Source organism: Sus scrofa, chromosome 14, assembly GCF_000003025.6.
Source record: "Sus scrofa isolate TJ Tabasco breed Duroc chromosome 14, Sscrofa11.1, whole genome shotgun sequence".
Classification (NCBI taxonomy): Eukaryota; Metazoa; Chordata; class Mammalia; order Artiodactyla; family Suidae; genus Sus; species Sus scrofa.
This window is the reverse complement of record NC_010456.5, coordinates 134,068,780-134,094,891: the sequence shown is the minus strand read 5'-3', so window position 1 is coordinate 134,094,891 and position 26,112 is coordinate 134,068,780. Positions and strand designations below refer to the sequence as shown.

General features: G+C 58.5%; 1 protein-coding gene across 6 annotated transcripts in view; it reads left to right on the top strand.

Annotated features, from left to right (window-relative positions):
* Positions 1–26,112, top strand: part of FAM53B (family with sequence similarity 53 member B) — a 133,172-nt gene that overhangs the window by 40,506 nt on the left and 66,554 nt on the right. For 4 of the 6 annotated variants that reach the window (XM_021073620.1, XM_005671549.3, XM_013983842.2 and 1 more), the window contains exons 2-3: positions 12,430–12,690; positions 21,461–21,515. In XM_021073620.1, coding sequence (XP_020929279.1) covers positions 12,613–12,690; positions 21,461–21,515 — 133 coding nt within the window. In that variant the 5' untranslated portion in view covers positions 12,430–12,612. Of the gene's footprint in view, positions 1–12,429; positions 12,691–15,296; positions 18,877–21,460; positions 21,516–26,112 lie in introns of those variants that run through there. The other 2 variants (XR_002338822.1, XM_021073622.1) reach the window with 2 other exon arrangements.

Here is a 26,112-nt window from a genome sequence, read left to right as displayed (position 1 = left end):
TGAGGCCAGGAGTGGAACCTGTATCCTCATGGAGACACGTCCTTAACCCTTGGGGCCGCAGTGGGAACTCTGGTCTGAGAGCTTTTTTTAAAAAAAAACCTTTGTTGTTATTTTCGCCTCTGAGAACACTGATATCTGCTTCTGGCCAAGGAGGCTGGTGGTACCCATTCCATGTGTAGCTTCCTGCTCTCGTGCACGTGGTAACTCTTCCAGGCCAACCTCCTGGCCAGCGCGAAGCCCCTTCTCCTTGAGGTGAAGGCCAGCCCGCTGGTGGGATTGGGAGGTGCCCCGAGGCCTGGCTGCAGAGTGTTACTGCTTAGTGCAGTGAGCTTCCCGAGGGCAAGATAAGCCTGCACCAGAACCTGGTTCTGCTGGCTCCACTAGGGGTCAATGACAGTAACCTGACAACTAGGGCAGCTGCTGGCACATTCGGGGAGTGTCGTGGACAAACAGTGCACGACCTGCCTCTTCTTCCGGGTCCGCGCTGTCTCTGATGAGGAAGATGAGCTGCCTACCCTGGAAAGCCGGGTTAACTCCGTCAGGCTCTTTGAGTCTCCCTTAGAGCTGTCATGGAAGGTTCTGGAAGAGTCAGCAGGGCTTGAGTCTGGTTGGCTATGTCATTTCCTTTCTGAGCCCCTGGAGGCTTTGCTCTGAATACGGCTGGGCCGTCCTTCCCGAGTGCGGGAAGGAAGTGGGGACAGCTTTGCAAAGGAGGGGCCCCGCCAGAAAGTAAAGCATTAGCTCAAGACCCAGTTGGCAGCGGCTCCCCCAGGCTTCTTCCAGTTCATTCGGCGACCAACTCCAAGTAATTCAGGGCAGAATCCCTGGGCTTTGCTTTGAATTGGGAGCTCAGGGAAGCCCTTCTGACTGCAGCCCCTTTGTCCTGAGGATTCAGCAGCCCGGTGCTGCTGTGGCTCTTCTGCAGGCAGGTGGCTGCTGTCACACGCGGTGACTGTGCTGCAGCTCGTGTCAGAGCCGTCTTGGAGTTTGTCCCGCTCTTCATAAGCCCCCTGGGAAGAACCGGGGAGGCGGCTTGGGGAATGCGAGAGAGAGGTGCCTCGGAGTCGGGGTGTGCCTGTCGCTACGTCGGCCCTCTCCTGCCGCCGGGCCTCTCTAAGGGTTTTGTTTTGGCCGGTGACGACGTTCGTGCCCGTGCGGCCGAGCTGGCGGTGTGAACGGGGTTGGGGGAGAGGGCGGAAGCCTCGGTGTAGATCGGTTAACCCCGGCTGATTAATTTCTAGCCCGGCCCCTGTCAAATCAGTTGGTAGATGTGACTCGGACGGATCAGGGGGTGAAGCCCTGGTCTGTGAGAGGAGGCCAGGCTGTGACCTCTGAGAGGGTGGCAGATGAGCAGCCTGGTTCTCACGTCCCCAACAGGGCTAATAGCGCTCCTGGTCCCTCCCGCGGCACCTCCAGTGTTCCAGGGTGAGGCCTGCGCTGCCGTGTTGGGCCACCTGCCCCCAGATCCCCGAGGTAAAGAGACGGCTGCCCTCCCAGCTGTGTCCCCAGTGCCAGCTGCTGAGAGATTGCTCTGGTCCTGTGCGCTGGCCTGGGGGCTCTGTGGGAGCAGGGCTGGAGCGTGGCTGGACCGGGCGGGACAGTATTGCTTCTCCCCACACAAGGAGTTTCTGGGCCACGCTGGCATGAAAGCGTGCGTGTGGCCTGGGCTGGGGCTGGATCGCCCTGCAGGGGGGAGAGAATGTCGCTGTCCGTGGGCCCTAAGGGTCCCTAAACGTCCTGGAAAGGAAGGGGATACTCTTGTGGTGGGAGGTCGGAGTCGAAGGTGTGCAGACTGCGACTAAGCGCCTGGCCTTGCAAGAAACTCCTCAGTTCCGAAGGGTGTTCATGTCCCTGCAAGACGCCGCAAGGTGGCCCTGCGCCCTTAAGGCCTGAGCTTAGAAAATGCACGTGTGCCAACACCCCCGTTTGCACCCATAGAAGGAAAGGGGGGGGCCACCCAGGCGTTACCTGTCCCGAGAGGGCGTGGTCACGTGTGCCTGTCCCCCACTCGGCCGCATGGAAGGTCATGGCTGAGGCTCGGGGTGGCTCAGGATGGCGGCCGGGGAGAATTTGGCCTTTGCTCTTGTCCGGTGTCCTGGGACCTGGAACGCTACAGGTCAGGCCTGAGTGGGACTGGGAGGCGTCATCTGCCCGTGTGATCCTCTCCCAGCCCCCACGGCACCTTCAGATCTTTGCTGAGTCTGGCGCTCACTGGGGTTCCCACGGCAGGTCCCAGGTGAGGGATCTGAGGCTCAGCGAGGCCGCACCGTCTGGCTGAAGCACACGGGTGGCCGTGCGGCCCATGGATACTCGCGAGGCAAAGGCAGAGCCCATCTGGCCCAGCCTTTCCCTGTCAGGTGAGGAGCTGAGGCCAGGAAGGGGAAGTGACTTGGCAAACGGGCCAGGGCTGCTCGGTGGCAGGGCCGGGTCTCCTGCTTCCTGAGATCCAGTCTTCACAGGCTGCACTCCTTCTTGTTCGGGCTTCTCCATTTTTCTTTTTGTTTAATGTATGTATGTATTTATTTTTTTAGCCCTTCTCATTTGGTTTTTAATCCTCCTGGTTGGTTAAATTCGCTGGATCCGTAACGAGGTCTGTGCGAGGAGTAGGTCAGGGTCGCCTTAGGCTAAGTGGCTTAACGTCGCAGTAGTTTATCTTGGGGCCCTGGGGTGCCTCACCTGCTCTGTTCTCTGGTCTGGAGGAGAAGGCGGTGTCTAGTCTGTGCTCGTTCAGTAAGTGATGCTTCTTCTCCCCCCACCCCACCCCGCTCAGCTTTCATTTCCTTCCTTTTGAGTTCGCACAGCAGGTTCTAGTCCGTGGGCCTCTTCTCTCGTGGGTTTGGAGGGGGGGATGGCTGGAGTGGTAGCAGGAGTTGCAGGCGCCGGTGGGAAAGGCGCCATCAGCTACGTCTCACTGATGAATGAGCTCTCGACAGGTCAGGCGTGCCGCTGGCTTCAGTTTCAAGAAGCAGCACAGGCTGTCTCGTTCCCAGGTTCAGATTTGTTTTGGCTCTGGGTCTCAACACTTTCGTGTCCCCGAATAATGCCCTTCCTCCTCCTCCTCTCGAAATGTCACTTGCTTAAAAAGCCCCAGAAAATCCCCCTGAGGCTGTGAGAGTGACTGTGTCGAGTCCCGGAGAACAGAGTCCCACTTTGGTTCAACAGCTCATCCTACTGTTTTGTTTTGCTTTGCTTTCCCTCCGTTAGGACGGCTTCCAAAAGGGAGCCCCGGCCGCTGTGTCCAGCCCAGGGTTCGAGAGTGGGTCCCTTTCTAGCCGGTAAGGGGACCACCCGTCCTTCCCTGAGCAGGGGCCTTCCGTGGCCTTTGATCGCCTGAAGGCCTTGTTCAGGGGATGTGTATTCATCCCAGTAATTGAAAGACACACCTTAGTCTGGGGCCAGGGGCAGAGGTGGGGCGGGCGTGCCCTCTAAGGACAGCAGGTGCTTTATTCTTGCAGCAAGAAAGTGTTACGTCCCTCACCACGTCTGCCGTGTGGTTTAGCCTGGTCGTACTGCCTCTCTGGGCCTAGCCCCTCACCTGTCACAGGCAAGAGGGCACTCAGGGGAGCATGAGACTCAATAATGGATCTCAGGTAGTTCCCGTCATGGTGCAGCGGAAACAAATCTGACCAGGAACCATGAGGTTTCGGGTTTGATCCCTGGCCTTGATCAGTGGGTTAAGGATCTTGCATTGCCATGAGCTGTGCTGCAGGCCGGCACCTGTAGCTCCGATTAGACCCCTGGCCTGGGAACTTCCATATGCTGCACTTAAGGGTGCAGCCCCCTCCCCCAAAAAAGAAAAAATGGATCTCGGGAGTTTCTGTTGTGGCTTAGCAGGTTATGAATCCAACTGACTAATCTGACTAGCATCCATGAGGATGTGGGTTCAATCCCTGGCCTCGCTCAGTGGGTTAAGGATCTCGAGTTGCCATGAGCTGAGGTGTAGGTCACAGATGTGGCTCGAAGCCTGCGTTGCTGTGGATGTGGCATAAGCCAGCAGCTACAGCTCTGATTTGACCTCTAGCTTGGGAAACTCCATATGCCACAGGTGTGGCCCTAAAAAGCAAAAATAATAATAATAATAATAATAATAAAAAATGAAAGAAAACAATGGACCTGATGGTCCAGCAGCTCCTTCCCCCAGTGAGGGGCTTGGAGGGTTTCCAGGCATGTCCCCGCCCAGCAGCTCGTGCTGTAGCTGTGGAGACATGAGCATTTTTAGCAGTTTGCAAGCACTTAGTACAGGCCTGCTGACCGCCTGAAACTGCTCACCTGAGGACCTGGTGCCCCCTGGCACCTCCTCAGGTGCCCCCCTCACAGACTTTACCTCCTTAACTTGCCACTCGAGGGCAGAACAAGGGTCACTTCCTGGTAGCACAAAGCTGAGCGAAGTCGTTCGGCTCACCCAGGGTGCCACAGCCTCATCTGGAGCTGAGCTGGGCGTGGAAGTGTGACTTCTGGCTCTGAGACCAGTGCTTGTCCCCAGATGTGTTATTGATCAGACACTGATCGGGTTCCTGCCGTGGCAGGTTCTGGGCTGAGGCCAGAGGAGGCCTGAGGCAGGTCCACACCCCGACAATGCCTGTGGAGGGGAGGGCTCCCCGTGCACACCCCGGAAATGGACTTGGAGAGAAGAGCAGGGTGGGCTGTGGGGGAGGGGCAGCAGGAGGCAGAGGCCCAGGGAGGTGGGGGGCCGAGGGACACAGACGCTGGCTGATGTGGCAGGGAGCCTGCATCACCCCCTGGGCTCCCTGGAGGGCCCTTCGCCTCTGCATGGCACCCGGCACGGCTTCCCGTCCGTGCGGTTAGGGCTGGGAAGCACTGCCTTTATTTATTTATTTATTTATTTATTTATTTATTTATTTTTGGTCTTTTTGCCATTTCTTGGGCCGCTCCCATGGCATATGGAGGTTCTCAGGGCTAGGGGTCAAACCGGAGCCGTAGCTGCTCTGGCCTACCACAGCAACACGGGATCCAAACCGCGCCTACAACCTGCACCACAGCCCACAGCATCGCCGGATCCCCAGCCCACTGAGCAAGGCCAGGGATCGAACCCGCAACCTCATGGTTCCAGTTAATCACTGCGTCACGACAGGAACTCCAGCACTGCCTTTATATGTCACCCCTAGCCTCTCCAGACACCCTCTTGCCCCACCCCTCACCTGCGAGGAACCACCAGTGCTGGGTCATCATTAAGTCCAGGAGCTTGAGGTGTGGTCCAGAGCACCTTAGGAAGACCTTGTAGAGAAGGCGTGTCTTGCCAAACCTAGCGTCGGTGCTTCAGCGTTTTGGTCGGTTTAACTGAGAAATCAAATACCGGAGAATTATGACAAAATTTACAGATCCCCAAGTAGAAGCATTATTGGTTAAGACAAAGACTTTGGAATTCAGCAGATGTGACATGAGTCTTTGTTTTACCCTTCACAGCTGGGGGCCTGGAGCCTGGGCCTCAGCTTGTCCCTCTATAAAATGGAATAACAGCTGTACCCACTTGCAGGGTATACAGGATGAAGTAAGCCTGGGGCTGGCGCTGCTGCTATGGCCGTTCTGATTTTATTCATGCCCTGTCAAAAGATGTAGGCGTTCCCATTGCGGCTCAGCCAGCTGGGGACCCGACGTTGTCTCTGGGGATTCTGGTTTGATCCCTGGCCCCGCTCAGCAGGTTGGGGATCCAGCGTTGCTGCGAGCTGCTGTGTGGATCCGAGGTATGGCTCAGATCCATTGTTGCTGCTGCTGCAGCTCCAGTTTGACCCCCTGGTCCGGGGGCTTTTGTGTGCTGCAGGTGTGGCCGTAGAGAAGGAAAAAAGATAAACTCCTATCATCCATTATTTCTGCAAATACAGACCAAGAGGATACCAGGAACATGGCAACAATTTTTTTCTGGATGCTGCCTCAATTGTGGCGTTTCCTTACATCAGCGAAGTTGGCTGTTGAGCAGATGTCCTGTGTTCAAGTACTGGCTGCAGGGGTTTCCTCCGTCTCTGCTTTTCTGTCGGGGCAGGGCCCGCGGTGAAGGCGTAGCTGTCTTTCATCGGGTGTCTGTCAGTAGGCCCTGAAGCCTTGGGACCCTGGGCTGAGGAAGGCAGTTTAATGTCCCGCCGCCGCCGTCTGGGAAACACATTCTCCGGGTGCGTCCTCTTAGGGAAACCCCAGACCCCCTCTCCCCAGTATCAGCACGGTCTGGGCAAGTACGGGCTCTGGATAAAGTTCCGAGGCAGCTCCTAACCCTCATTCTTTACACTCGCAGGACTTAGCTCACAAACAGCAAGCCAGAGGCATCCTCGGCAGATTAAATTCCCTTCGCTGGGCAGAGAGGAGCCTTGAGTGCCAACCCCTGGCCTCATCTCTCCCCTGCACCCTCTTTGGCTTTGTCACAGGATTTGGCAGAAGGCAGCGGGACCCACTGCAAGATGTGCTTCCCCAAAGTTCACGCCTCTGCTTCTAGATCCTGCCCTCAGATTGCTGTGGTCACACCGGCAGCTGAAGTTAGGAACGTTTGAAAGGGCATGCGGCCTCCCCGGGGACCTTGTAGCATTGCCGGCTCCCTCCCACTTCCTTGGCTTAATGCGAGGGGGAAATGGAAGCTCGGGGAGGAATGACTTGCTCGAGCCATCAGGAAAATCACAGTCAGCGGCCAAGGTCGTGTTTAGGTTTTCCTCTGAGTCCTGTGTTTGGGGTGGTGAGATATTCTTCTGCTATAAAACTAACTTGCACAAGTAGTAAACACAGGATAAGGATATTAAAAGAAGGAAACGTTTAATTGTCTGGGTGGTTTCCAGCGTGGTCAGATTCTTTTTAAGGGATAGCGCTTCAACGTGCATTGCAGAAGCATGTGGTAACCCCCTGTAATCTTCTTTAGAGTTGTGTAGAATTTTCGAGTTTACAAAAGGTCTTTGCATATAGAAAGTCCCTTAGTGGGCCACGCAGGAGTCCCATTTGCCAGAAGCTGTGCGTCTCGACCAGGGTGGTATCAGACAGCTGGGCTCAAGGGTTGCAGAACAGTGAAAGCAACTCGGAGACTGCAGAACAAAAGCAAGAGACTTTCCAGCTGGGAAGGATTCCGGGGAGAAAGGAACCTGTACCCTGTCCCTCGCAGAATCCTGAGGCGGTGGACCCGGATTCAGATCTTGCTCCCTGGGGCAAATGCTTGATTTATTTTCTTGGAGCCTCAGTCTCCTCATCTGGGAAATGGGAATACTCCTGACTGCAAGGTCCATTCATGTGAATTCGGGAGATGAAACGAGAAGAGCCCAGACCTTAGCTGGTGCTCAGGAAGATGGGAGCTCGGGTGTGAGAGGGCGCAAGGGGGTGGAGGTCCCCCTTGGGGGGCCGGGGCCTCTTTCTGGCTGTGGGCAGTGTCCCTTGGCGTCGATCGTCTGCGAGTCCCCTCCCACCTGCAGGCCTGGCTCTGGGCTCAGTGCTGCGCTGTCCTGGGGTAGACGCCTGCGGCGGGGGGGCAGGGGCGGGGCTTGGGCCGAAGGCAGGGCCCTCTGCCACCATGTCTGCACCCTGGGGACGTGAGGGTGGTGGGAGAATTGGAGTCACTGGTCAGTAGAAGGTCTGACTTTGCCCTTTGCTTTCCTGATGGGAAGCCAGGGGAAGGTGAGTCACTGTGTGAAGGCTCCTGGGGTGGCAGCCAGACTGAGCGGGTCCCTTGAGTTGGCTGATCACCTGCGGAGGGGAGAGCCCTGCGAGCCCTCCTCTGGCAGAAGCGGGGGAGGGTGCAGGTGTGCGGGAAGGTGGGGTGCCAGGCCCCTTGTCTACTGTGAGTGCTGATTGGGAAGTAAATACAGGGCCAGAGAAGTGACCAGACGGGGTTTCCCAGACCAGGGGGACTGCAGATGTGCCAGGATGATGTCAGCAGACGCGCTGACCACAGCGGCTGCTTGTGCCCAGGGGAGCGGGCACCAAGGTCTGGCACCTTCTCTGGGCTGTGCCCTTTTGGTTTTTGGTTTTTGTCTTTTTCGGGCTGCGCCTGCAGCATATGGAAGTTCCCAGGCCAGGGGTCAAGTCAGAGCTGCAGATCCCAGCCGCGTCTGACCACGTCACTGTTAACTGACATGTAGCTGTAAGAAGTAATAGAAGTCCTGGGTCCCACGTACTGTTTCCCCAACAGGAACATGCTGCAAAGCTATAGTGCACATCACAAGCAGGAAACTGACACTGATGCTGGGGAGACAGCGTTTCGTCCGTCCACGCAGGGATCCCTCCTGCTGCCTCTTCATGACCACACCCGCCTCCCTCCGGCTCCCACGTCTCAAACCCCTCTGTGTATATACTTTTTCCATTTCAAGAATGTTATGTAAGTGGAATCATGCAGTGTTAACCTGTGGGGATTGGGATTTTTCATGGAACATAATTCCCTGGAGATCCGTCCACGCCGATATCAGTAAGTTCGTCACTTTTCGGTGCCGTGTGTGGGTTTCATGGTTTGCCTCTTCCGCAGTTTGTTTAGCGAGTCACCCGTTGAAGGACATCGGGGTTGTTTCCTGCTTTGGGCTGTTATGAATAAAGCTGTCATGAACATTCGTGTGCGGGTTTTTGTGTGAACGTTAAGCTTGCCTTTCTCTGGGATGAATGCCAAGGAGCGCGCTGGCTGGGCGGCATGGTGGTTGCTCGACGGGACTTTGAAGGATGCGTTTGGGATGGAGAGGCGGGTGGGGTGGGGGCCACGCAGCAGGTGGGCTGTGGTGGGAAGCACCAGGGTGAGTTGCTTCATCTGTCTGTAAAGTGTTACAAGTTACACCTGTCATGTAACTGATGTGTTTAAAGCCCCGGGTTCACAGTAGGTGCTCGGTAGTTGAAGCTGCTCTTAATGTGGGTTAAGAGGTGACCCACCCCAGGCCAGGGTTGGGTCTGTGCCCCGAGGTGGCCTCAGGAGGCCTTTGCCTTGCCACCTTTGGGCTCTGGGGCACCTCTTGTTTACCTTGGTCTGAGCTATGTACCCAGTAGGTCTCTCAAAGCCCTACTTGCTGGCTGCTCCCTGGTGCCGCTCTCAGACTGGGCTTTGAGTCTCCATGGGCCCTGGCTTTCCCCAGGGAGCTTGGCCAAGCCCATGCTACAGATCAGAGGAATCCCAAGGAATTCCAGATCGTGCCAGGCTCTGCTGGTCTGGATTTGCCTCACAGGGTCTGAGAATGTGCTCCAGATCATTTCAGATGTTGCTACGATTTAGCCTAATTCCGGAAACGTGTGGCCCTCTCACTATACTCAAGGCGCAGTGCTGGGGAGTTCCCGTTGTGGCTCAGTGGCAAGGAACCCGAATAGTATCCATGAGGACGCAGGTTCCATCCCTGGCCTCACTCAGAGGGTTAAGGATCCAGTGTTGTCGTGAGCTGTGGTGTAGGTTGCAGACGTGGCTCGGATCTGGCGTGGCTGTGGCTGTGGCGTAGACCAGCAGCTGCAGCTCCGATTTGACCCCTAGCCTGGGAATTTCCATATGCTGCAGGTACAGCCCTAAAACAAAAAGAAAAGAAAGAAAGAAAGGAAAGAAAAGAAAAGAAAAGAAAAGAAGGCACAGTGCAGGGTGTTGCAGAGTGTTTAGGAAGAATCACTTGGAACAGATCAACTCAGCCAACTTCCAGCCCCCTGGGGAGCCTCCTACGGCCTCGTGGTAATGTCCCTTCTGTCTGGCATTCAGAGCCTTCCCTCTGGTGTGGATCTGTCTTTCAGCCCCTTATCCTCCTGCTCCTCTCTCTCCACATACCCAAAGCGCCCACCACCAGTGTGCCCACCGTCTCCCACCACCCACACGGGCCAGGCCACCAGAAGTTTCCCTCTTCCCAAGTGCCTCCTCCCTTCCTGTTGAAATCTTGCCTCTTTTCTTTTTAATTAAAATGGTGTTCTATGCACTGGACGAAACAGCACGTGCGTGTGTAAGGCTGTGCCGTCAAAGTACCGTCTCCCACTCCAGGACCACGTGGTCGTGGGACCACACTGCGCTCTGCTTCTCGCTATTTTCATTCTTGCTGTTTTCGTTTCTCTTGGAGAGTTTGTCATATCTGTGCCGTTAGAATTGATGCGTTAAGGCTGTGATGAAGGTGACATGGCATTTGTTGACATGGCTGCACCATGATTTCTGTAAGCAGCCGCCTGCTCCTGGCCATCGAGGTTGTCCCCCACTCCTGGGCTCTTACGGGCAGTGCTGGTGTCGCTGGCCCCCCGAGCGGAGGGGTCTGTTTCCCACTCAGCCCCAGCACCCCCTCCTCCTGTCTGCCTTCGGCGCCGTGGTGCCTGCGTGCATGGTACTCCCTTCCCGTGACTCCTGGGGGCAGAGAGTCGTATTGCCCTGGCCTTTTGTAGGGGCTCCGGGCGGGGGCAGAGCTGTAAGGAGCCAGGACGCCTGCCCCACCTCCGCTGACCAGCTTCGTGCTTGGTGCCCAGCGGCTGCCTCGGATGGGCTAACGTGTTTCCATGGCGATAGACTTCCACAGCATCCTTCTTCCTGGCCGCCTACTGTTTCACCAGAGGGAGGGGCTGTGATCGAGCCAGTTCCCTCCTGGTGGACTCTAGCTTTGAAGTTTTGATGGGCTTTCCCTTTAAAAGACATGTTGACAGGGCAGATGCTTGGGTGTCCAAGGCCGAGAAAGGGTCGGGACCCACAGTCTCTCTCCCCCATGAAACTAGGGACAGGAGCTAGTGTTTATGGAGCGGTTCTTCAAACGAGCGAGGGCTTCTCACTGAGCAAAGGGCTGGAGCTCTGTTTTCTTATGAGACAGTCGTCCTATTAGGCAAGCCTGTTGTCCCTATTCTATGACAAAGGAAACCAAGGCTCAAAAGTAAGTGACTTGGCAAGCAGGTCACCCAGACAATACATTCCAGAGCAGGGGTTCCAACTCAGGTGCCCTCGACTTGGGACCTGAGTTTGTAACCACCGAACCCTCCTGCCTTGTTGGGGAGGAGAGAGGGGGGAGGGCAGGGTACCCCCAGCCTTGGGGACAATGGGTGGGCTGCCCAGAACCAAATCGGGGTTGCACCCAGAGAGAAGGCGGCTGCCATCAGGCCTCGCCCCCGTCCCAGTGGCACAAAGGGTCCCTTTGAGGGGAGAGTCCGGCCACTCCCCGACTCACACGGCCCAGCCCGCTCCCAAGCCCAGCGTCCAGGGGGCTGGCAGGCATTCCTGGCTTGGCTATCTGGCCAGGCTTGGAGGAGCAATCTGAAATTCTTTGCCTTTGGTCCGAACGTGTCACCTCTAGATTGGCACGTGGCTCTGAAACGCCGCATCACGTCCCCCAGTGCGACCTGGGGCCCCATGGGCTCTACCCGGCTGCTCTCCCCAACAGGCAGCCCTTTGCAAACGTATTGATTTCCCTCCTCCCCTTCCTGCTTCTGCACTTTGGATGAACCTTGTTTTCGAAGAACAGTCGAAGGTAATTTTCCTGCGCTTGCCAGCTGGCCCGCGATGGAGCAATTTCAATAACACCCACTGTAAAGTCTAATCGAAGTAAACAGGAAAATATGATTTACAGTCGGGACGGCAAGTAGATGCCAGGGGGCAGTTCATTTTTACGCAGAGCAGCAGATTCTACACGTTTTCCAGCACCGACCAGTTTGTTTTCAGTCACTGGTTATTTGTGACTGTTGTCATCATTGCTTTGTCCTCTGATGGGGATCCTCAGGGTCCTTGGATCGAGGGACCTTCTCTGAAGGTGAAACCGCCGCCGACGGGAGGGATGGAAATAGGACCAGAGGAATTAATTTGTAAGGAGTGGTTGTCCCGCCCTGCAGCCAAGGCCCCGCTCTGGGCGTTGGGTTGGTGGGAGATACTCAGGGCTGAGTGGCACGAGGCTACCAGAGGGTCCCGCCACTGCTGGCAGCTCGGCGGGGGGCCTAGGTGCTGCAAGGCCACGACTTGGCTTGGCTTGCTCGGAGGAAGGGGACAGTGTGGCAGATGTGTCATGTGGAACAGCGGTGCTTCTGGGGCCTGGGAGTCTGTGTCTTTCCGTGGGCCCTCCTCGTCCTTCCAGGAGCTGCTCTTCAGACCCGGGTTCGGAGCAGCGGCCACCTTGCTGGCTGCCCGAAGGCCGCCCCTCGGGCTTTGACTACAGGGTGGGTGCACGTCTAGCCTCGCCGACCTTGCACTGTCCTTAGAGCAGCTCATCGGAAGAGGCCTCATGACTCAGCACACTTTGGGGACAGCAGAGTGTGAGTGGCCCAGACCACCAGGGGATCTTCTTAAAGGTGCCATGAGGCTGATCTGAGATTCACTGTCGGGCCCACCAGGGGGTTGCCTTTAGGGACTCCCCAGGGCCGGCATGGGGCGTGAGGCCCTCCCCCGGGAAGGCGACGCTGGCCTTCGTGGCCCTCCCAGAAGGCATCTCCTTCAGCGCTCCGTTTCCCAGCAGGGTCCCAGCATGCAGAGAAGTGGGTGGCGCTCTGGGGGCCCTCGTCTTCCCCAGCCCTGAACCCCTTTGTCCTTCTTTTGCTTTCCAGGGCGCTGACCACGCTCGGCCATTGCCTGGAAGAGCCCCACCCGAGGGTGAGCAGCCCGTGGGGAGCTGCTTCTGCTGACATCATCACCCAGGAGGTGCCCAGGAGGTCGCCTCTGCCTGTGTTTCCACCCGAGGATGGCCTGTGCCCGCCCTGGGCTGGCGCCCAGCGCCTGAGGTCCTTACCATGGTGATGATCCTGAGTCAGAGCCTCGACAAGCAGGGAGCGGACCCCATAGCATGCAGGACCTTCAGCCCTGAGCTGGTAAGGACCCAGCGGCCTCGTTTCTCTGATGCCCTTTTGAGGCCTGATGTCCAGGAGGGGCTGTGGACTGAGCAAGCAGGCTTAGCAGACCGAGTCCGGAGGGCCTGAGAGCAGAGCTCCGTGAGACTGGCAGGCGGGCCGTGGGGCAGAATCACCCCGAGCCAGGCTGCCTACTCGCAAGAAAGAAGCAGCCGGCCCAGACCGGAGTCTGGTGAGCGGGGAGGGAGGGACCAGCAGCCTGGGCACCAGCCCCACGCATGGTTCTGCCACCTCTGCCAGGCTGCAACGGGCATTCCTTCTGGTCTCCACCCGGTAAAGGAGGTGGCTTCCAGGAGGCGGGGTGGTCCCCGGGCAGGGGCCAGGATGAGTCTGTTGCCTGCCAAGGGCCGTCAGAGGGAGCGCTGCCGCCTCGGGAATGTCAGGAGTGGGAGACGATGGAGAAGGAAGGTCGGCCTGGCAGCCAAGTTGGTGGCCCGGTGGCGGCCACCCTTCGCGAGGCCGTCCTCTGGCCAAGTGGCCCGACGAGCTGGGCCAGAGAGAACAAATCGGCCTCCGCGCCCTCCTTCCAGCCCCAGTTCCTCAGGAGTGGGCTGCTTCCTGCAGAGGGAGCAGGAAGAAGTACCCCTCAGGCAAAAACTCTCCTGCGGAGGAGTTTTGCAGGTGGGTGAGTCCCCAGGACTCTGCAGTTTCAGTCATCAGGGACAGGGCACTGGCCACAGTCACGTGGCCTGGAGCCCCTCCTGGTGCCTTGACAGCCCCCCTGAGAACCAGCTCTAGACCTCGTGTGCTTCCTCCCCCATCTCACACCTGCTGGCAGAGGGGTCACAGGTCTCCCTAGGAGCTTGCGAAAGCCACCCAGGCCTGTGTCGACTCCGCAGGCCTGCACCTGGGGTGGGTCAGGCCCTGGGCTGGAAGAGTGCCACCAGACGAGGCGAGTCTGCCCGTCCCTCCTTCCTCCCAGTGAGCATGTAGCCATCACTAGGTGCCCTCTCTCCACCCTCCCTGCTGCCACTCTGGTCCTGCCCGCGTCCTCTCTCGCCGGGATTCTTATGCTTCTGGCTTCTTCAGCCTGTTCTCCACCAGCAGCCAGAGGGAATGCAAGTCAGACGGTCCCTCCTCTGCCCAGAACCTCCCCCTGGCCTCCCACCTCCAGCCGGGCAACCACCAAGCCCTTACCTGGATGTGTAGGGGCCACCACCTCTGGCCCCTGAGACCACATGCACCCCCCCCCACCACCACCACTCACTCCACTCAAGCCATGCTGGCCTCCGTGCTCAGACGTGCCTCAGGACCTTTGCACCTCTTCTGTGGCCTGGAACACTCCCCCTTAGCAGGACTTGTCCCCTCCCCCCTTTGCTTTGGCCATGTGGCCTGAGGCTAACTCCACTACAGCTCTGGATGCTCTCTGTCCCCTTTCCCATCTCTTTTCCCTCCCAGACACTTAACTTTCTAATGTTTTGATCTTGCTCATTGAGTGACTCCTGCACTAGAATGTGAGCCTCCCGAGGCAAGGACTTCTGCCTCTTTTGCTTCTTGCTGCACATCCAGTGCCTGCCCCTGGGGCCTCGTACATGGTAGGTGCTCAGGGGACTTTTGTGCAGTGAATGAATGTGGGTTCCGGTAGCCCAGCATCTCGGCTCATCATCATTTTAGTCCCTTCTCTGCTGTCCACGTTCACAGCTGAGGGGTTGCAGGCACGGGTTGCTCTGGTTTCCGCTCTCAGTGGCTATTTTCCTGGTGGAATTAAAGCACTTGCATAGAGTGGCTCTGAGCAAAAAGGAGTGGCTCTCAGGGTGAGGGCCTCCTAGAGGTCCCCAGGGAGCTTCCCTGTCTGCTTCCAGCTATGCCGCTGCCTTAGTCGTCACCGTGGAACTTGGTTACATCTCGGGGTGGGCCTGCCTGGGGGTGGGTGTGGAGCTGGTTCCAGGGCCCTCGGGCTCACAGCCAGCTGAACTGCTCTCTGAGGAGACAGGGCCCGAGGCCTGGCCGGAGCGTGGCCTCCCAGCCCCAGCCGGAGAGGAGGAGAGGAGAGACGGCCGAGGGAAGTGACCGGCCCTCAAAGGGGGCTCTGCGGCTTCCTTCCCACACCCACCCCTCCTCATTGGTCTTCCTCCTCTTCCCTCCTTTCCCAGATGGGCAGGTCAGTGGCCGGGAGCAGCCGCCTTTGGAGAGGGCCCTTCTCCTGTGTCAGTTTGTTGGCACGTCGCAGGTGGTCAGCCCGTCACAGGCCTGGCGGGCGGGAGTAGGGTGCGTGGGGCCGGTAGAGGTCCTGTCGCCCCTGCCTCTCCTGGAGCCTCCCCCACCCCCGCCATACTGAGGGGCACACAGCTGGCGAGCAAGGTGCCAGGATGGTAGGCTTCGAGTCCAGGCCCTTGTGCCCCCCACCAAGGCCCTCGTGCTCGCGCTGGCCGGCTCCTGAGGCTGCGGTTGTCCCTAGACTCCCCTCGGCCTTGGGGAGATGCACAGCTGCAAACAGCCAAAGAAAGACCCCAAACGAGACCGGCCTCGTGGTGACATCCACGCGGCAGCATGGAAGATAAACTGATCAGGATTTGCTCTGAGCAGCCAGCAAGGTTGAGAGGAAGCTGGGGCTTTGCTTCAGCTTCCTAAACGGGTAACATCATCCTCGTGTAAATACCATCAAGATAATAACAGGAAAGATGGAGAGGCTTGTCTCCTTTGTTTTCTAATCAGACTAAGGAGATAACAGAAGTAGGGGGTTCAGATTAAAAAAGGAATCATGAATCACCACAGGCCACTTTGGAATGATGGGAGCTGGGCCCAGAGGCCCCCAGTGGGGACAGAGCCTAAAACTGCAGGTGGAGGTCACGTGGGGACGGGGAAGCACAGGGAGGGAGACTTGGACACCCCCCCCCACCCCACCGCCTGCTTAGGGCCCGTGTCATGGCTCTCTTGTTCTCCTTTTTCTAAAAATGCTGGTGACAGCGTGACTGCCCCTGCTCCCGTGGGGGGCGGGATCAGCCCTCGCTCGGTCTCTCCGGGCGGGGAGGGGGGGTTGGCCAGACTCGTGCTCTTGGTTCCCGTGCCCCACTCCTCCCTCTTTCCTTTCCTCTTCCTTGAGTGTCTAACATTAGCTGCAGCTGCTGGAAGGCAGCCCAGACATTTGACCTCGGGAGCAGCGTCCCCCGCTCCTTCCCGCACGCCCACGCTCAGGCCAAGGGTCTGTTCTCCCCCTATGCCCCCCCCCCGCCCCGTTTCCCAGCCCTCCCTAAAGCCCAGAGCCCGCAGGGAGCTGGGGGCGGAGGGCGGAGCGGGGCTGCCTCACTTTCCTCAGCTTCGAGCTATTTCCGGCAACAGTGGACACCCGTTTGGGGAGCAGGTACTTCCTTCCGTGCTGGTCGGATCGGGATGCCCAGGCCAAGTGAGCTGGCCAGCAGGAGAGTCAGGCCTTGCACCCAGCTGCCTGGGCACCCAAGGTCGGCTTCCTGCCCGTCACCCCAGGTTGGCAGGGGGCCCAACAGCCCCAGCCAGGATCCCTGGTCAGAATCCAGAAGCGCTCGAAGTCCGAGGCGGCGGGTGCCCCCCCCGCCCCCACCGTCCCACAGAAGCCAAGACACCAAGGCCCGCCCTGCGGCCGAGGGAGCCGGGGCTGCCTGCCCCAGTTCCATCAGCAGCTTGGAGGGCCTCCACCCAGGGGTGCGACTCCGTCCTCAGCTTCTCTTTCCTCTCGGCCCGGCTCTCCCTTCTGCTTTCCATGGCCCAGGCTCCCCCTGTTCTCTTCTGGAGGCTGGGGCACCCCGCTTGTGCCCTTCGAGTGTGCGAGTGGGAACCTGTCGGTGCTGCCCTCTGGGCCCCTGGAGCCCTGCGTCAGGAGGAGAGAGTGACCTGATGGCTCTGGTCCGCAGTCTCCAGAGAGGCGTTCCGAAGAAGCATGACTATGGCCAGAGATGAGCTCGGCTGTTTTCTGTCTGAATTAAATAATGACTTGAATCGTGTCTTTATTTAAGTCAGGGCTTCTAGCCTTCCAGACACATGGCCCCTGGAGCCTTGATTGGGTGTCCAGCTTCTGCCTTTCCTGTGGAAGGTCTCGTTCCCAAGCCTTCTCTGGCGATCCCCGAGTCTCGGACACCAGGCTCCCTGGGGAGGCTCAGGAACGGCGGCTCGGAGGGGGAGAAGTACCCAGGGGAGCGGGGCTTAGCGTCCTCTTGCCCTGCAGACAGTGGCCAGGGCCTGGACACGTGCTCGTGTACAAGCACTGAACGTCTTGGGAAACCTCAGGTGGCGGGAGCTTCCCCCGGGGTGTCCGCCTCACCGCATCGCCCACATAGTGACTGGCTCATCCTTCCCACCGTGGGTGCGCGGGCCCGGAGGGTAGGGGAGGCTGGCTGCAGAATGGCACAGGCAGTGGGAATAGCCCGGCTCTGGATGAGCTGGGGCCCAGTGGGGCCCTCGGAGCTGGGCCCAGGGAAGCTGTCCAGCAATCAGCATGTGCCCGGGTCCTGCATCCTGGGAAGCTGTCGGCTACGTGTGTTCTGGCCTGTCCACTGCCAGCCCAGCCTCAGACACGGAGCTCAGCAAGCCAGATGGAGACCCTGATCCATCTTTTCTGTAATTTTTATTTTTTTCTTTTTCTTAACCCTGACCGACCGGAGGCAGAAAGCCCCAGGCGGAAGTAGTCAGCCCATGACTAATCCAGGCCTTGTGTTTGACCTTAACATTGCCACTGCGCTATCAGTCAGCCTTTCTCCGTAACCACTTCAGTGGAATGACTCTACACACACAAGCCAGTTTGAGTTGAGCGTCTTGAAGAAGACGAAGGAAAAGAAAGGGGAGGAAGCAGCGTTTTTGGCAGGGGGTGGGGTGGGGTGGGAGCTAAACCTCACTGCACGTGTTTTGGCAGGTTTTCTTATATCTTTTCGGTTAAGGCAGGTTTAACTTATCAACTGTATTTTCTCATGGTACGAGAAGCCTCAGCCCAGACATCACCTCGAGACGCTGCCTGATGTTCCACCATTATTAGCCTGTTTAAAGTCTGGTGCGAGGGAGTTCCTGTTGTGGCTCAGCTGTTAATGAACCCGACTAGCATCCATGAAGATGCAGGTTCGAGCCCTGGCCTTGCTCAGTGGGTTAAGGATCTGGCGTTGCCGTGAGCTGTGGCGTAGGTCGCAGACGCAGCTTGGATCCTGAGTTGCTCTGGTTGTGGTCCATGTGCCATGAGTGCGGCCATAAAAAGACACACACAAAAAAAAGTCTGGCCCGAAATTGGCTGGGATTCCTCCGATGTAAGCAGCTGACTTACACCGCAAGGACTCACAGCAGTGATGGAGAGGACGGTAGGAGAGCAGCTGGTGAATGAAGCCCCAGGAAGGCAGGGACAGGCAGTTCAGAGGACTGGAAGCGGGGGCTCCTGGCAGGCTTGGAGTCTCCCTGCTGGGTGCGCCAGCCCAGCACCCCCTTGGTCCAGGAATCCAAGCCTAGGAGCAGGGGTGGCTGGTCAGCCACACCCACCCCAGTGAGGGAGGGGAGGAGTCCCAGTGTGAACTTGGGGTGCTGTTAGTGGATGAAGGGGGGGTGCACCACCAGGCCGCAGTTTCACATGCTCAGCGAGAAGACCAGGAGTGGGGCTCGCCCAGGACAGGGGACGTGGAGAAGGTGTTCCTTCAAGGGTTAAGATCTCCATGCACGCAATCACTGAGCCCCTCATGCCCCTGGGTACAGAGTCAGAGGGCATGTGGGGAGCCCAAGCGGCCTGTGGGGGGGTCAATCCCAATTTTGTCTGGTGGTGCGCTCCCTTGTTCTTCCGAGAGTTTTGCCTTGGCATGAGCCCGGTGATTTGGGGAGACAGCGGGTTCTGTCCAGTGGGAATCCATTTCCATCGGCCGTGCATCTGCCGGGCGTGTGACCGCAAGAACAAGACAGGCTGGGGCCGACAGGTGGCCGTAGCAGTCAGCGGAGAGTCACGTGGTGCCTGCTCTGGGCTGGGAGCATTTGTGGACGGGACAGCAGCCTCGAGCAGCTTGATTTTGGGGGAGGCAGAGTATGAGCACAGAAACAAACGAACGGGGGCACGTAGGGCAAGCGTTAAACAAGGCCACGCGGAAGAAAGCGTGGGTGGGTAGGGCCCATCGGCCGCGATGGTCAGGGAAGGCCGCCAAGGAGGCCGCGTGATGGGAACCAGCCGCCGAGCGAAGCCCTGAGGCAGTGAGCCGGCCGGTCCCGAACCGCGTGAGTGAGGCGGGTGGACAGGGGCTTGGCTCACATGGGCCTGGTGGGCCGCCGAGAGGAGGTGTGGCCAGGTTTTATCCTGGTAGCCGTGGGTCATGGTTGGAGGGTTGTAAGCTGTGCAGCCACGTGGGCTGGTCTCCCTGGGTCTGTGTGGAGGATGGAGGACAGATGGCAGGCCTGGGCGCACGCAGGGGACCAGGCTGGGGACTCATTCGGTCCCTCATCAGGGGGTGGTGGGGCTCGGGCCGGGCAGCACAGGGCATAAGAAGCAGTCACATTCCGAGCGTGTGTTCTCCAGCCCAGCCAGCGTGTCTGCGGCAAAGGCGGGCGAGTCCCTGCTGGGTGAATGAGTGAGTGAGTGAGTGAATGATCGAGGGCCTGAGGAGCGCTGTGCATGGCCCTGTGGGTGCTTCAGCATCCCTGGCGCCCACTCGCCAGTCCCCATTCCTGGGGAGGGGCCCCGACGTGTCCCTCTGTCTGGACATGCCGGCTTGGTGGGAGGAAAGGCCGGTGAGCAGTGCTCCCCTGACAGTGGTTCTCGGTTCTCGCTGGTTTGCTTCCTGCTTCATCTGTGAACCCACGCCTTCCCCGGTGGCCCCTGCTTGTCATCGCAGCGGCGTGGTGACTCCTGCGTTCTCACGCCTTCTGCTTTCCCCTGCCCGGGTCCTGGTTTGGGTTTCTGTGGGCTCCCAGCCTGGGTAGTTCCCCTCCCCACCAGGTGCAGGTGTGGGCTGGGCATGGGTTGGGGCTGGGGGTCCCAGCAGGTGTTTGCTTTGTGCGGGGGGCTCCTGTGGCGTCAGGGCCATCTCCCTCGGTTGGCTGGTCTGTGGCATCAGCCAGGCCCCTTATCTGGCTCTCTGTAGTTTTTTGGGGCCTGGCTGGCTTCCCCAGGTGGCGCTGCCCGGAAGCAGGGCTCTGGGTGACTGCCACCCGCTTTCCACTCGGTGACTTTGGTGTGAGCCGGGAGAGAGGCAGAGGCAGCTGCTGCCTTTAACTCTTTCCAGATATTTCCGCGGCTGGCTGTAGATTGGATGGAATCCAGGAGGGAGACCTATCTTGAAAACACGAGGCGTGTTTTAAGCCCAAGAAGCGGGCCAGAGGAGAACCATCCTGCTCCAGTTCACCCCCATAAGTTCCGCCTGGTCCTTCAGAGCCAGCTTCGTCTCCCCAGGGAGCCAGCCCTGACCTCTAGGCCCCCAGCGCCCATGGCCTGGCCCAGGTCCCATGCTGCAGTGTAGCGGCTTATCTAGTGACCGTGGCCTCTACGAAACAAGGGCGTCCCTCACCTCTGTGTCCCAGGCTGGTCAGGGCGGACCCTTAATAACCTGATTGGATGAACGCATAGGTGACCGAGGGCAAAGGGTCCCTGACTCGGGCAGCTGGGGACACGGGTGGGGGAGCTGATGCCAGACGCTGGCTACCCTCTTATCTGGGCGGGCCAGGTGTTCCTAGCCAGCCCCACCCTCCTCCTTCCAGGCCCGAAAGAGCCGGGCCTGGGATCCAGCGCACTTCTTGGAGTGGAAGCCTTGCGTGTCCCTGCTCCGTGGGGCTCCTCTCACACGTTAGGGCCCCCTGTGACCAGCCGACCCGTCTGGAGCTGAGCGCTGCTTCCACCATCGCATGCTCAACCCTAAGCACAGCCTGCCCGGAACTAATCGCTGGTACCTGTTTGCTGGATGAATGAATGCAGGAAGGAGTGCGTGGACCTTCTTCCCGGGGCCTGGCGAGCACAGTCTCCTTCTCACTGGAGCCCAGAACGGGCCTCTCGACCTGGGCTTCAGCCAGCACAAGGGAACGGGTGACTGTTCCACACGCAGGTTACCGGGTAGCCTCTAGGCCCCCCTGGCTTTTCCCCCAACGGCCCCAGTTGAGCTGAGGCTGGGTGCGGGGTTGGAGGGAGCTGCGCAGTGTGTACAGTGGAAAGGGGAACCTTTGTGGAAATACGGTGCCAAGGGCTTGAAAAGCCACAGCTACGTGTTGGGACCAAACATGACCTCTGGGGCTCTGTTTCAGTTCACGAGGGGGCCTCCAGGGGCCTCCGAGCTGCACAGCAGCCTGCAGGCCGAGGGCTGCCCTCTTGAGTTTTACCTGATGCTTCTACATAGAGGAGGAAGAGCTGTTCTGGTATCGCGAAGGGAGGGCTCTGAGGGTGAGAAGGGGCCTCTGCCCTGCCCTTGAGGCTCTTCCTGTCCCCGTGGACAGGAAGAGGTCCCCTCTCCTCGCCGGGGCTGTGGGGAGGCCTGTCTTCAGTTCAGCTCGGTGAACTGTTTGCATCACACCTCCTCCTGCACCACCTCCGCGTCGCTCACGTGGAGAGATCCCCGGGGTCAGAAGTCACGGGGCTCTCTTGTGTGTTTTTAAAGCCCATGAACTTGATGGACTCCTAGCTCACCAGAGCCTCCAGACAAAGAGTCCAGACCTAATCATAGGCAGATGTCTCTTTTAATACTTTTTTTTTTTTTTCTCCTTTTCCTAATCTGACGTTACCCCTTTAATGGTGACTTTAGCAAGGGATCAGTGCAGGGTCATGTGCAAACGTGCTTCTTATGACTTGAAGAGTGATAGCTTTTCTGGTTGTTTTCAGCACACGCCAAAGAAGATGAGTCAAGGACCGACACTTTTCTCTTGTGGAATTATGGGTGAGTAACCGAGGTGGCTGGGGACAGTCCTTCTCTAGCCCTTCCGCCAGGGCCTGAGTCCTCCAGGTGAGCTGCTCAAAGCACTTTCTGGACACAGGCACGAAGCACAGCCGCGGGGCCTCTTTTCGGTGTGTTTGAACTGTTTCGGACTCAGCGGTGCTGGAGCGGCGCAGGGGCTGCGGGGCCAAGTGAGTGGCCGGGCGCTGGTGCGTGGTTTGCGAATGTTATTTCCAACGACACTGAGAGTTTCTGTCTGACTATTAATCATGTTCAGTTTTGTTTTTTTTTTTTAAATTCAGAAAACGCACCGTAGTGTAAAGTAGAAAAATATCTCGCGGCCGTGATACCCACAGCTATGACTACTGTTGCTATTTTGTTGTATCTTATGTTCTTTGCATTTTTTTACATAGCCAGGTCCACGATGAACATATGATTATACGAAATTACATATATGTGTATATACACACACACACACACACAATTTTTTTGGCTTTTAACTTCATAATAATTAACATCATTTCCCCATGGCACTAAAACTGCCCATCCCATGCATTTTAATGGGTCTGTACTACTGCATTGTGTGGTGTATTTAATGATGTCACTGTTTCTTGACTGTGGGGTGGAAGGACCGTTTTGCTTGCCGTCCTGGTGAACAGTGGCTGAGTGTCTGAACGTTGCTCTGCCTTTTGGATTATTTCTTGGGACGGTCCCCAGGGGTGGAATGGAGAGGCCAGAGGGCAGGAACATTTTTCAGGCTCTTGCTTCATATTTCCGACACGTTTTCCAGAAAGGTTGCCTGGGTCCCCTGTTCCCATGCCAGCGTGAATTACCCTGTTTACGAGGGGGCCAGAGAGAGGACGTATCGATTGCATTGATTTCTCTCTGCTCCGGATGGTCGGGCACAGCGTCTCCCCGTGCCGTCTCTCCTTGAGTCCCACCCCCTCCGGGGACACCTCGCCAGATGCGTTTCTGGAATGTCTGCGCGGGGACAGAAACCTGGCTTCCTCGACGGGTCCCCTGTGCGGGCTCTCGGGTTTCAGGTTTGTCTCCGCAGGGCTGCGCAGGGTCCCCGTGGCCTTTTGTCTCAGCCCTGGCGTTTTCTTTTTCTTCTTGAGACCCAGTTCCCGTGGGTGGGCTGACCCGACAGGGGTGGTGCTGGGGGTGTCACAGTGAGTGTCGTGGTGAGCGCAGTGCTGTGCCAGGGTGCCCGTGACTCTGCAGCTGCTTCGCCCGGCGAAGCCAAGGCCTCAAGGGGGTGACGTCCCCAAGGCCCCATGGTCAGCAGAGCTGGACACTGGGTTGGGAGGAAGGATTGTTTTCTTCTCACAAGCCACAGCTGTGTGGCAGCACCCTGGGCAGCCCCCTTGGTGCTGCCGCCCCGAGGCCATAGAAACAGGGGCTCACCTGACCTTGCTGTACCCCTGTGACACACTTCTGAGGCCCGTCCCCGCCGGGGGCTTCACTGAACACTCGGTGGTGGCTTTCAACACACCCTCCTTGACCCGTCTGGGTGGCCCAGAAGCCGGCCTCTCGGCCTGCTTCCTGGGCCAGACTCCCTGTTGAGCTCGGGCTGGGCTGCTTTCCTTTGTCATGTCCGGGCAGGAGGGGGGCTCCTGGGCACGCCTGCCCTGTGGCCCCCCAGGACCTTGGCTCTGAACCGAGCCAGACGAGTGACCCGGGTTGTGGACATGTTGGTCTGTGTTTCAAGGCCGTCCGTGCATCAGGCTTCCTTGCTGTTTGCTCCAAGTGCATCACGGACAAGTTGGAGCGCTTCTGGGCTTGCGATGGGCGGTGTTGGTGCTCACACAGTCCCTCAGAGCTGCTTACCTTTTCTAAGCCTCAGTCTGCTCATCTGTAAAATGGCCGTGATGTCAGCACCGGCCTGTTGGCAGGACGCTGGGAGACATTTGGAAGAAGGTGGGCACAGCGTGGGTGGAGGAGAGGGCTGAGGCCGCATGGAGAATCCTGCTTTTGCAAGGGGTCTCTGTACCCAAACAAAGGGACCACCTTGGTTCCTTGGGGAGGAGGTGTAGGGGAGAGAGTCGAACTCGCGAGCAAGAGCCTCAGGCCCTGGGATGGAGGCAGGAGCCCTGGCTGCAAGTGTGGGGTGTGAGATCTCCTCCTAGATCCCCAGCAGAATCGTTCTGAGCCCATAGGGCGCAGCGGCCTGCCTCCTGCTGGGGGCCGCTCTCTGGCCTGTGTTTCCAGGACGGCCTGTGCTGCTGCTCCTCCAAGCTCCGGCTTGCAAGGTGGCTCTTCAGGAAGGGCTCTGCAGAGTCTCCCTCGCCTGGGGGCTCTTCCCTTCCCAGGGGCCCTGCCTCCCTCCTGCTCTGCGGTCTGGCGCCAGGGCACCCCAGATGGCAGAAGGGCAGGGGGGCAGCTGTGCCGTGGGGTCTGTGCGGCCCCCCTGGCTTCTCCCTGCTTCTCTCTCCTACGCGCTCATCTTTCTGTTCTCAAGCCCTCCTTGCTCTTGGAGACCCTGATGCCTCTGACAACACGCACAGCCAGGGCTCGTAGAAGAGTCCATCAGTTCGTTTCAGTGTTGTTCTAGTAGGTATTTATTGAGTAACTACTATGTGTCAGGTGCTCCGTGTGGGAATCGATTGGCTCAGCCCTTGCCCTCAGGCGGGTTTCTGTCTCATGGAGGATAAAGACCAGGGAGCAGTGAAGTCCCCATGGATGAGGGCGACTTCCACATCCGTGCCCACGGCAGGCCCTCAGAGCTCTGGGCACATCGGTGCATCTTCTGCCCCCACCCCATCTTGCACCCGGCAGGTGTTCATAGGATTTAAAGAGACAGCGGCACACAGGAGGTGCCGGCTCAGCCCCTCCCATCTCTCTCCCCTTCCTGCACTTGCTGAGGTGGGAATGTCGGTGGTCCCGCCCGGGTTGCGTGCTGGTGGACGCTCCTGTGGCTCCCGCAGCCCAGGGAACCCCAGGCCTTGCCCTGTGACATGAACTGCAGTGAGGCGTCATCCCACGCCTGCTTTTCAGTAGCAGCAAAGAGGACACCCAGTGGGTCCAGCCAGACCTTTCAAGAGGGTTTGAGGGGGTTCCCGCTGTGGCTTAGTGAGTTAAGAACCTGGCTAGTATCCATGAAGATGCAGGTTTGATCCCTGGCCTCGCTTAGTGGGTTAAGGACCTGGCATTGCCATGAGCTGTGGTGTAGGTTGCAGACGTGGCTCGGACCTGGCATTGCTGTGGCTGTGTCCTAGGCCGGCAGCTGCAGCTCCGATTGGATCCCTAGCCTGGGGGTACAGCCCTAAAAAAAGAGGCATTTGGGGCACTTCCAGGGCTGGACAATGCTCTGTGAAGATAAAATGTCATAGTATTCTAATCACCACCACCCCCGCCTGTCTCCTGAAGATAGAGGACTCAGGTTCTGGCCCCGATCAGTGGAATTCTCCCGAGAGCTGGGGACAGCTTGGCCCCGAGACTCAGAGCCTTTTCCTTCTAGGCCCCCACGCGAGGGTCCGAGCTGGACGCTGGGACGCATTGGAGTTTCAGAAATCCCCTTAAGAAAATCCAGGCCGGCGCGTGAGGGTGGGGAGTGCCTGTTTGCTTCCTCTTAAAAAGCCACCCTCGCAAGTAGCTCAGCCTCCTCTGCGCCCGCTGAGATAAAATGCTTTACGAATATAATCAGCGCTCACGACAATGTTTTGTTTCTAAGCACTTCATGCTCCCTTATTGTGAGCCGGACTCCAGGCCCCGCCCCACCTTCGTCCCCCCACCCCCTCCAAGTTTGGGGACTTGATACAAAGAAGTGGTTTTGTTCTTTTCCAAAGGGGGAGGGGAACAAAGGCAGCGCGAAGGGTGGATGGGAGAAGCCCGGGGCGGGGCGGAGCGGAGCCAAGCCGCCGGCCGGCCCGCTCTGTGCCAGGGCTGAGGGCCCCTTCTTCGGCTGCCCGCCCAGCCTGGTCGCCACAAGGCCCCTTCCAGCAGAGAGGAGGCTGTGCTTCTTGGTTTCTCTTCTCACCTCCCAGACCATCCTCATCACACCTTCTGTGCTGAACCGGAATTTCCTCCGCCAACAGCTTCTCTGGGGAAGAGCCGTGCACGCCCTTGACACAGGAAACTTGGGTTAGACGGCAGTTTCATGGGCGTGGCCCACCCACTGGTCAGCTGGCCCGACAGGCTAGCCAAACCCGCTTCCTGGCTGTGATTTCTAGTGGGTGCAGATGGGGGCCTGGCTGTCGGGGGGGGCGGGTGCCCCGGCATCCTTAGCACACAGCTGCTCCCCCGCCTCCACCATTCGTGGGGAAGGTGATGCTTCACGCTGGTCCAGGCTCACGTGTGCGCTCGTTGCATCTCTTTGGGTGAAACAGGGCCAGTGGGGTGAGAGCAGCCTCCGCTCAGCACCCTCGGCTTGGCTAGGCGCACCCATTACATGAGTTCCATGTTACGGGAACACTGGATGCTGCACACTCCGTCTTCCTCCCCACTCAGCCAGGAGGAGACTGGAAAATCCGACAAAACGTGAGAAAGCACATGCGCCACTTGCCGCCCAAAGGCCCCTAGGGAAGTCGTGTACACACAGGCCAGTGGGGAGTTCCCGTCGTGGCACAGCGGAAACGAATCCAACGAAAATCCGCGAGAA